Here is a 10,915-nt window from a genome sequence, read left to right as displayed (position 1 = left end):
GAGGTCCAAATGTACTGCGTTTAGAGAAGCTGGGCTTTTACAATGTGGAATATTGTTCTAATCCTACACATTCAGTTACACGATTTAAATATTCAATGTGTAATGTTAAACGGGGGAGCTAACATGGCCGCTATATGTGTAATGTTAAACGGGGGAGCTAACATGGCCGCTATATGTGTAATGTTAAACGGAGGAGCTAACATGGCCGCTAAACGGAGGAGCTAACATGGCCGTTAAACGGAGGAGCTAACATGGCCGTTAAACGGAGGAGCTAACATGGCCGTTAAACGGAGGAGCTAACATGGCCGTTAAACGGAGGAGCTAACATGGCCGTTGAACGGAGGAGCTAACATGGCCGCTATATGTGTACCGTTAAATGGAGGAGCTAACATGGCCGCTAAACGGAGGAGCTAACATGGCCGTTAAACGGAGGAGCTAACATGGCTGCTATACGGAGGAGCTAACATGGCTGCTATATGTGTAACGTTAAATGGAGGAGCTAACATGGCCGCTAAACGGAGGAGCTAACATGGCTGCTATATGTGTTGCGTTTAACGGAAGAGCTAACATGGCCGCTATATGCGTAATGTTTAACGGAGGAGCTAACATGGCCGCTATATGCGTTACGTTTAACGGAGGAGCTAACATGGCTGCTATATGTGTAATGTTTAACGGAGGAGCTAACATGGCCGCTATATGTGTTACGTTTAACGGAGGAGCTAACATGGCCGCTACATGTGTAACGTTAAACGTGGAGGAGCTAACATGGCCGCTACATGTGTAACGTTAAACGTGGAGGAGCTAACATGGCCGCTACATGTGTAACGTTAAACGTGGAGGAGCTAACATGGCCGCTATATGTGTAACGTTAAACGTGGAGGAGCTAACATGGCCGCTACATGTGTAACGTTAAACAGAGGAGCTAACATGGACGTTAAACGGAGGAGCTAACATGGCCGCTACATGTGTAACGTTAAACGGAGGAGCTAACATGGCCGCTACATGTGTAACGTTAAACGGAGGAGCTAACATGGCCGTTAAACGGAGAAGCTAACATGGCCGCTACATGTGTAATGTTAAACGGAGGAGCTAACATGGCCGCTAAACGGAGGAGCTAACATGGCCGCTAAACGGAGGAGCTAACATGGCCGCTAAACGGAGGAGCTAACATGGCCGCTAAACGGAGGAGCTAACATGGCCGCTAAACGGAGGAGCTAACATGGCCGCTAAACGGAGGAGCTAACATGGCCGCTAAACGGAGGAGCTAACATGGCCGTTAAACGGAGGAGCTAACATGGCCGTTAAACGGAGGAGCTAACATGGCCGTTAAACGGAGGAGCTAACATGGCCGTTAAACGGAGGAGCTAACATGGCCGCTAAACGGAGGAGCTAACATGGCCGCTAAACGGAGGAGCTAACATGGCCGCTAAACGGAGGAGCTAACATGGCCGTTAAACGGAGGAGCTAACATGGCCGCTAAACGGAGGAGCTAACATGGCCGCTAAACGGAGGAGCTAACATGGCCGTTAAACGGAGGAGCTAACATGGCCGCTAAACGGAGGAGCTAACATGGCTGCTATATGTGTAACGTTAAATGGAGGAGCTAACATGGCCGCTAAACGGAGGAACTAACATGGCTGCTATATGTGTAACGTTAAACGGAGGAGCTAACATGGCCGCTAAACGGAGGAGCTAACATGGCTGCTGTATGTGTAATGTTAAACGGGGGAGCTAACATGGCCGTTAAACGGGGGAGCTAACATAGCCGCTATATGTGTTATGTTTAACGGAGGAGCTAACATGGCTGCTATATGTGTAATGTTTAACGGAGGAGCTAACATGGCCGCTATATGTGTAATGTTTAACGGAGGAGCTAACATGGCTGCTATATGTGTAATGTTTAACGGAGGAGCTAACATGGCTGCTATATGTGTAACGTTAAACGGAGGAGCTAACATGGCCGCTATAGACCGTTGACGTGTCATGAAAAACGCACCAACGGCAGAAACGTCAACGTTCCCAAACTCTCTAGCGACACACGTGGCCTCTGGTAGCAGGTAATGAGTGAGCTGCAGTCTGTCTGGTATTCAGCCTAGAAGATGTGTGGTTGCTGTGAGATAAAGAGATTTAGGGGACCGGTGATATGTTATCTCTGCTGGTGGCACACCCATGGCTGCCTTTCAAAAGAAGGGAAGGTGGAAAAAGAAAGTGAGAGAGAGAGATGCACCAACCATTAGTTAGTGCAGGGTCAGTTCCATCTCAATTATGATTTGTGTTTACATATATTTGATTGGATGTACAGGGACATATACAGCACATTGTAGCCTGGTTACCAGTCTGTTTGTGCCATCATTCCACTCCTTGTCATTGCCAAACATATATATTTTTTATTTATTTTACCTTTATTTTACTAGGCAAGTCAGTTAAGAACAAATTCTTATTTTCAATAACGGCCTAGGAACAGTGGGTTAACTGCCTGTTCAGGGGCAGAACGACAGATTTGTACCTTGTCAGCTCGGTGATTTGAACTTGCAACCTTTCGGTTACTAGTCCAATGCTCTAACCACTAGGCTACCCTGCCGCCTCTACACTCTAACCACTAGGCTACCCTGCCGCCCCTGACACAGAGTTTTAAAAAGAAGGGAAAAAAGAGTGGAATAATAGCACAGAACAGGTCTGTATTTCAGGCTACAGTAAGTCTATTGTACATGTCAGTCTTCTTCCGATGAGTGCAGAAGGGTCTCAGTGACCCGCTACAACAACAGGAGTCACTGTCCTTAGGGGAGTATTCATTAGTGCACAGTGTAGCAAACCCGCAGTGCAACGGGAAAACGTTTAGCAACGAAATAGTTTTATTTTGGACAAATTCAGGTCGGTTCCTTTCCTGTTTCCCATTATGTTTGCTTCTGTTTGGTTCCTAATGAATACACCCCAGGACTCGGGGTGTTCTAGAATGGTTTCAGTCCAGGATCCAGACCACTTCCTCTTTTATGTGTTGTCCATCTTCCATTGTTTCAGGGCCTTTTGGTCACAAAGTTATCTTGTTAAATTGTGCCTGGCAAAGGTGTTTGAAACAATCTATCTTTGCCACATTAGAAAAAAAGCAAAGAGCGGGAGGGAGGGCGAAATGTTACGCATCGCTAGTTATAGAGGAGTTTTTCCAAAATATTTATTTAAGTAGGTTTCCGCTCGGCTTTGTGTATAGAAAATCAGATTTAAAAAAAAAAAAACCTGGTGAGAAACAAATCTCCTTATGACAGCCGACGCCTTGGTAACTTTTAGAATTAACACAACAACAAACATAGAAGTATAAACAATAGGTACATCTGGGGCTTAAATTAAGACGGTGGGGTGGGCAGATGTGTGTTGCCTGGTCCCAGATCTGTTTGTGCTGCCGTGCAAACGTTGGGTTTGACAATTGACCATAGGAGTTGGAAAGAGCACAGACAGATCTGGGACCAGACTAAGATGTGCGGGGGGACCATAGGAGTTGGAAAGAGCACAGGATTGGCTATTGACCATAGGAGTTGGAAAGAGCACAGACAGATCTGGGACCAGTCTAAGATGTGCGGGGGGTGTTTGGCTATTATAAAAGCTATTGGCACATGAGGGAGGGGACGCTGTCCTCCGTTCCAGATGAGTCTCTATGGTAACGGGGCCCGCTACTATGGCAACGCGCCGCTTGTCAGTAAGGCCCTTTACTGTGTCCAAAGGTCCCGATGGGGAAATGTTTGACGTGTGACGACCATTGTGCCGCCAACTGGAAAAACTTAACGTCGTTCCACGCCACGCCGTCAATCAGCACTGGAAGAAAATAATAGATTAAACAAACAAAAAAAATTTAATCTAGAAATAATCCCGAATCACACAATGAAATACCTAACAATTTATAAATTGTTATACTAAACCTAGTTCATGATTATCGATGTAATACCTGGATCAGATAAGCATCTGTTAAAAGACAAGATGGTCTACAGCAAGACAGATGTAAACCCACACTAATGTAACAAGAGAGTTGGTTGTCTTGGTGTCCAGAGATGAGGAGTCTTACCCCTCAGCATGGTCTGCTGGTGCTTGGCCGTGCAGATCAGTCGACTGATGCCATCGATCACCTGGCTCTTAGACTCCACATCCTTGTCTTTAGTCTTCTTTGGCAGGAATATTACTGAGAAGGAGAGAGAGAACTGAAGAGTCAGGATTCCTAATTTTATGATGTCATAAAGGAAAACGCCAATCATCACAATCAACGATGACGACAGACAATTTTTTTTAGCAAAGTTAGGAATGCATGAATAAACTCAAGTTTTAGGATTTAGGCTTTGCATTTCGGTCTTTCCAATAGCTTCACTATCAGGATAATAATATATACAGGAGTGAGTCCATTCATGAAAGGGAGTGTGACAGAGAGACCCGACACTAGTAACGTCTGTGAGTGCAGCGGAACTTCAAAAAGAGTGCTTACGAGTCAACCCCAGGACTCATTCATAAAGATACAATATAACCATTTTAAAATGTGCCCTCACCCTTCTTGTTCTTCTCCTTCATGACCACGGTCATGGACATGGCGGGCTGTGGCTGGGCCCCGGCCTGGGGGAGCCTGCTGACCTGCAGCGAGCGGAACGTACACTTCAGAGTGTTCTTAGAGGAGGACGAGTCCCTTTTCTCCACGTCTCTCTTCCTGTCAGCCGGGGAGGGAGCCACCCAGTAGTCCACCTGTAGTCCCATCAGCTCCCCCTGGGGAGAACTACAATACCCAGCAGAGGAAGAGAGACATGAAGAGAATAGTACGAGATGAAAACTTTAGAAAATCAAATGTTAGCTAAATGAACAATATGGAAGCCATAATCAGTCTATTAAACCCCCAGACAGTTATCTTCTCTACTCCTCAAGAAGGAGTCGTGATGGTGTACCTGTGTCTGTGTGTTAGCTGTACCTGTACACCTGAACCAGGTGTTGTGTCTGTGTGTTAGCTGTACCTGTACACCTGAACCAGGTGTTGTGTCTGTGTGTTAGCTGTACCTGTACACCTGAACCAGGTGTTGTGTCTGTGTGTTAGCTGTACCTGTACACCTGAACCAGGTGTTGTGTCTGTGTGTTAGCTGTACCTGTACACCTGAACCAGGTGTTGTGTCTGTGTGTTAGCTGTACCTGTACACCTGAACCAGGTGTTGTGTCTGTGTGTTAGCTGTACCTGTACACCTGAACCAGGTGTTGTGTCTGTGTGTTAGCTGTACCTGTACACCTGATCCAGGTGTTGTGTCTGTGTGTTAGCTGTACCTGTACACCTGAACCAGGTGTTGTGTCTGTGTGTTAGCTGTACCTGTACACCTGAACCAGGTGTTGTGTCTGTGTGTTAGCTGTACCTGTACACCTGAATCAGTCGTTGTGTCTGTGTGTTAGCTGTACCTGTACACCTGAACCAGGTGTTGTGTCTGTGTGTTATACCTGTACCTGTACACCTGAACCAGGTGTTGTGTCTGTGTGTTAGCTGTACCTGTACACCTGAACCAGGTGTTGTGTATGTGTGTTAGCTGTACCTGTATGAGCTGAACCAGGTGTTGTGTCTGTGTGTTAGCTGTACCTGTACACCTGAACCAGGTGTTGTGTCTGTGTGTTAGCTGTACCTGTATGAGCTGAACCAGGTGTTGTGTCTGTGTGTTAGCTGTACCTGTATGAGCTGAACCAGGTGTTGTGTCCGTGTGTTAGCTGTACCTGTATGAGCTGAACCAGGTGTTGTGTCCGTGTGTTAGCTGTACCTGTATGAGCTGAAGCTTGTGTTGACAGAGGGGGAGGAGGGAGGGGTGGGCGTGGCTTCCTTCAGGGCGGGGGACACCTGAGGAGGGGTGAAGGAGAGGAGGGCTGTCGCCATGGGAGCTGCATCGTCCGAGTCACCTGACAAAATACACAGGGATTATCATCAACGGGCTACACAATAGACAGAGGGTACAATTACAACAAGTGATAGACTGACAGATTAGGATTAGATGCCTGGACACAGAGTAAACCTACACCTAGATTAAATATTCAAGGATTAGGTTTAATTGGTGCTGGGGAAATCAGCCCTATAAGTACTGTGTAACTACAGTATCACATCCAAAAAGTTGTCATTGTTGACATTAAAGCAGTGCGAACAACAGCATGTTGTTGGTACACTGTGCATTGGTTACTTTATTGTATATTAGCGTGAAAAACCCCCCACACCTCACGACTAACCTGATGTTGCCGATGACTGTTCCACCAGTCCAACTTTCACCATCTGGGGAGGGAGGTCAGAGGTCAGGGTGAAAAGTATGGACACAACGATCAGGTTCAAGGATAAGGACGTATCCTTTAGGGAAAAGCCACTTACCCCGATAAAGGGGATGAACTTCTGACAAGAGTCCTCGTCTGGGCTGTAGTACCAGGGGACAGACAGGGGGGACAGGCACAGAGTGAGCATGTGCAGAAGTTCCAGGATGGAAGAGGGGATTGTCTCGTGTCTTATCTACTGAGACCAGAGGTTGATGGGTAGTAGGCTAGTGGCCAATCCTCAAGAAAAGGCTTCAGTTGTTGAGACACCTTGTTATTTTCCACATCTCTTATGTCTCCCATTTGATGAAATGGATGTTTGTTTACTGCAAAACTGATCGCTATTGTGACACACCCCCTAAACTCAAACTGTATATAATAATGCCTGGAGGGGGAGGGAGGGGGCACCCCCTAAACTCAAACTGTATATAATAATGCCTGGAGGGGGGGGGGGCACCCGCTAAACTCAAACTGTATATAATAATGACTGGAGGGGAGGGGGGGGGGGGGGGCACCACCTAAACTCAAACTGTATATAATAATGCCTGGAGGGGAGGGGGCACCCCTAAACTCAAACTGTATATAATAATGCCTGGAGGGGGGTGGGGGGCACCCCTAAACTCAAACTGTATATAATAATGCCTGGAGGGGGGCACCCGCTAAACTCAAACTGTATATAATAATGACTGGAGGGGGAGGGGGGCACCACCTAAACTCAAACTGTATATAATAATGCCTGGAGGGGGGCACCCCTAAACTCAAACTGTATATAATAATGCCTGGAGGGGGGCACCACCTAAACTCAAACTGTATATAATAATGACTGGAGGGGAGGGGGGGCACCACCTAAACTCAAACTGTATATAATAATGCCTGGAGGGGGGCACCCCTAAACTCAAACTGTATATAATAATGCCTGGAGGGGGGCACCCCTAAACTCAAACTGTATATAATAATGCCTGGAGGGGGGCACCACCTAAACTCAAACTGTATATAATAATGACTGGAGGGGAGGGGGGCACCACCTAAACTCAAACTGTATATAATAATGACTGGAGGGGAGGGGGGCACCACCTAAACTCAAACTGTATATAATAATGCCTGGAGGGGGAGGGGCACCCCTAAACTCAAACTGTATATAATAATGACTGGAGGGGAGGGGGGGGCACCACCTAAACTCAAACTGTATATAATAATGCCTGGAGGGGGAGGGGCACCCCCTAAACTCAAACTGTATATAATAATGCCTGGAGGAGGAGGGGGGAGGCACCTAAATACATTTTATTTTTAATCTTTATTTAAACTTTTAACTAGGCAAGTCAGTTAAGAACAAATGATTATTTACAATAACGGGATTGGTGGGGTAAACTGCCTTGTTCAGGGGCAGAACGACAGATCTTTTTACCTTGTCAGCTCTGGGATTCGATCTAGCGACCTTTCGGTTACTGGCCCAACGATCTAACCACTACGATACCTGCCGCCCCAATATTTCAGTTACACATGTTTTTCGATGTTGTGGCCAGACCGGAATCAATGCCAACAGCTCAAACACCTCTGTCCTCCTCAACCCTCTCCTTCTCAAACACCTCCATCCTCCTCAACGCTCTCCTTCTCAAACACCTCCATCCTGTCAGGAACCGGTTACGAACCCGGGTCTCCGGAGTGAGAAACAGGCACTTAACCAACTGAGCCACGAATAGTCGGCAGAACCCAGAAGATGAGGCAGACACAGCAATACTTGAGACGGTGTATTTAATGAAGTAAAAAATGAAGTTCTTCAGGAAAACATGTAACTCCACAACCTCAAAAGGAATCCTACAAGAACAAAGGTAATCCTCCAAGACAAAAAAGGTAAATCCACAAGGTGGAAGGTAAAGCACAAAAAGCCTCAAAAGATACTCAAAAACAAACAAACAAGAACAAAAAACAGAATTCCACAAGAGAGTCCACCGGGATCAACAAGAGTTCTCAGAGTACTAGGACTGAGTGCTAACATACAAACACAGAGCACAGAACTGAGGAAAACAAAGGGTTTAAATACAATCAGGGGAAACGAGGCACAGGTGCAAATAATAATGGGGATCAAGGGAAAACAAAAGGTCAAAAGGCACAATGGGGGCATCTAGTGACCAAAAACCGGAACAACCCTGGCCAAATCCTGACACATCCTCAACGCTCTCCTTCTCAAACACCTCCGTCCTCCTCAACCCTCTCCTTCTCAATCACCACCGTCCTCCTCATCTTAACCCTCTCCTTCTCAAACACCTCCATCCTCCTCAACGCTCTCCTTCTCAAACACCTCCGTCCTCCTCAACCCTTTTCTTCTCAAACACCTCCATCCTCCTCAACGCTCTCCTTCTCAAACACCTCCATCCTCCTCAACGCTCTCCTTCTCAAACACCTCCATCCTCCTCAACGCTCTCCTTCTCAAACACCTCCGTCCTCCTCAACCCTTTTCTTCTCAAACACCTCCATCCTCCTCAACGCTCTCCTTCTCAACGCACTCCTTCTCAAACACCTCCGTCCTCCTCAACGCTCTCCTTCTCAAACTCCTCCGTCCTCCTCAACGCTCTCCTTCTCAATCACCTCCGTCCTCCTCAACCCTCTCCTTCTCAAACTGAACATAGGCTAAAGACATGTAAGAGGGTATTCTTGGGACTCTGTCTAATCCCCAAATAATTTCAGAAGACGCATTTGACAAGTAAAACATTCCTCCCCTTGACTGAAATTGAAAAAGGATGACCTTCGGGCAACCATTCTGTACATTTCGAAGTTTCCCAAAAGTCCTAGGTTTTAACAAAAATCCCGGTAATAAGATTCCTGGATTCAGATTCAGAATGGAATAAGCAGGAAATCCAGGAATGCTCCGAGCAGGATTTCTGGAAAATGTACACATCTTGGGAAAGTTTCCCGGAATTTTGCAACAGAAACACGACCGTTTGAAAGAAGGGGAGGAACTTCTAGAGTGGACAGATGGGTGGTAGAGTGGACAGTAGGTCTGTAGAAGAGGTGAATCTATAATGACCTGACAGAAACACCACAGGTTAAAAGGGGAATTGAGGTAAACAATATATGAATGCTGAATGTGAATGCTATTAATTATCATAACACTTATCAGGAATGCTATTAATTATCATAACACTTATCAGGAATGCTATTAATTATCATAACACTTATCAGGAATGATATTAATTATCATAACACTTATCAGGAATGCTATTAATTATCATAACACTTATCAGGAATGCTATTAATTATCATAACACTTATCAGGAATGCTATTAATTATCATAACACTTATCAGGAATGATATTAATTATCATAAGTGTCACGTTCTGTCCATCATTCGTATGTGTTTTCCTTGTTTTAGTGTTGGTCAGGACGTGAGCTGGGTGGGCATTCTATGTTGTGTGTCTGGTTTGTCTATTTCTATGTTTGGCCTGATATGGTTCTCAATCAGAGGCAGGTGTTAGTCATTGTCTCTGATTGGGAACCATATTTAGGTAGCCTGTTTTGTGTTGGGTTTTGTGGGTGATTGTTCCTGTCTCTGTGTTTGCACCAGATAGGACTGTTTAGGTTTTCACTTTTCTTGTTTTGTTTAGTCTGTTCATGTATAGTCGTCTTTATTAAAAACATGAATAACCACCACGCTGCGTTTTGGTCCGCCTCTCTTTCACCAGAAGAAAACCCTTACAATAACACTTAACATGAATGCTATTAATTATCATAACACTTATCAGGAATGATATTAATTATCATAACACTTATCAGGAATGCTACTAATTATCATAACACTTATCAGGAATGCTATTAATTATCATAACACGTATCAGGAATGCTATTAATTATCATAACACTTATCAGGAATGCTATTAATTATCATAACACTTATCAGGAATGCTACTAATTATTATAACACTTATCAGGAATGATATTATTATAACACTTAACATGAATGCTATTAATTATCATAACACTTATCAGGAATGCTATTAATTATTAAAGCACTTATCAGGAATGCTATTAGCTGTTAATTAAGAAGTTAAACAAAAAGGGATGCATTTTCATACTGCAAAAATTTGTGCTGAAAAAATACCTTAAACCCTCATGATAATCTGGCAGCGTGATTTTAACCTGCAGCTTTTCTTCACCAATGTTAAAAGGAGGCAGATATTTAACTACGGTTTTTAGTAAACTGAGCAACACATAAATAACCGCATCTTTCATAATCCACATGGTTGAAGAAATGTTTCAAATGAAATCCCGCTGCCAGATTATAACTGCTTTTGTACTATATAAATGTTGTCTATAAAGTTGTGAGTTAGCTAAATGGCACCATGGTGTGTGTGTGTGTGTGTGTGTGTGTGTGTGTGTGTGTGTGTGTGTGTGTGTGTGTGTGTGTGTGTGTGTGTGTGTGTGTGTGTGTGTGTGTGTGTGTGTGTGTGTGTGTGTGTGTGTGTGTGTGTGTGTGTGTGTGTGTGTGTGTGTGTGTGTGTGAGAGTAAAAGTGAGTGTGTGTGAGTGTGTGTGTGTGAGAGAGTAAGTGAGAGTGTGTGTGTGAGAGTAAGTGAGTGTGTGTGAGTGTGTGTGTGTGAGAGTGAGAGTGAGTGTGTGAGAGTAAAAGTGTG

General features: G+C 44.9%; 1 protein-coding gene across 1 annotated transcript; it reads right to left on the bottom strand.

The window, feature by feature from the left end:
• Window positions 1-3,576: 3,576 nt before the first annotated feature.
• Window positions 3,577-6,439, bottom strand: LOC124046994 (phosphofurin acidic cluster sorting protein 2-like). The gene is made up of 6 exons (XM_046367742.1): window positions 6,350-6,439; window positions 6,214-6,256; window positions 5,757-5,892; window positions 4,524-4,744; window positions 4,052-4,165; window positions 3,577-3,804 (listed from the first exon to the last, which is right to left on the bottom strand). The coding sequence occupies exons 1-6, from the start codon at window positions 6,437-6,439 to the stop codon at window positions 3,686-3,688; spliced, it is 723 nt and encodes a 240-aa protein (XP_046223698.1). The 3' UTR covers window positions 3,577-3,685.
• Between the last annotated feature and the right edge of the window lie 4,476 nt (window positions 6,440-10,915).

The sequence above is a fragment of the Oncorhynchus gorbuscha genome, linkage group LG10 (genome assembly GCF_021184085.1).
Source record: "Oncorhynchus gorbuscha isolate QuinsamMale2020 ecotype Even-year linkage group LG10, OgorEven_v1.0, whole genome shotgun sequence".
Taxonomy (NCBI): Eukaryota; Metazoa; Chordata; class Actinopteri; order Salmoniformes; family Salmonidae; genus Oncorhynchus; species Oncorhynchus gorbuscha.
The sequence above is the reverse complement of the archived record's forward strand: the minus strand, read 5'-3'. Positions and strand labels throughout refer to the sequence as shown.

Bases quoted from the DNA above. Each gene is read 5' to 3' on its own strand.
- LOC124046994 (XM_046367742.1), bottom strand. From the start codon at position 6,439: ATGCTCACTCTGTGCCTGTCCCCCCTGTCTGTCCCCTGGTACTACAGC. The intron at 4,166-4,523 runs GTGAGGGCACAT...TCTCCTTCTCAG, and splicing joins GAAGGAGAAGAACAAGAAGG to TAATATTCCTGCCAAAGAAG. The intron at 3,805-4,051 runs GTAAGACTCCTC...ATTTTCTTCCAG, and splicing joins CCAGCAGACCATGCTGAGGG to TGCTGATTGACGGCGTGGCG.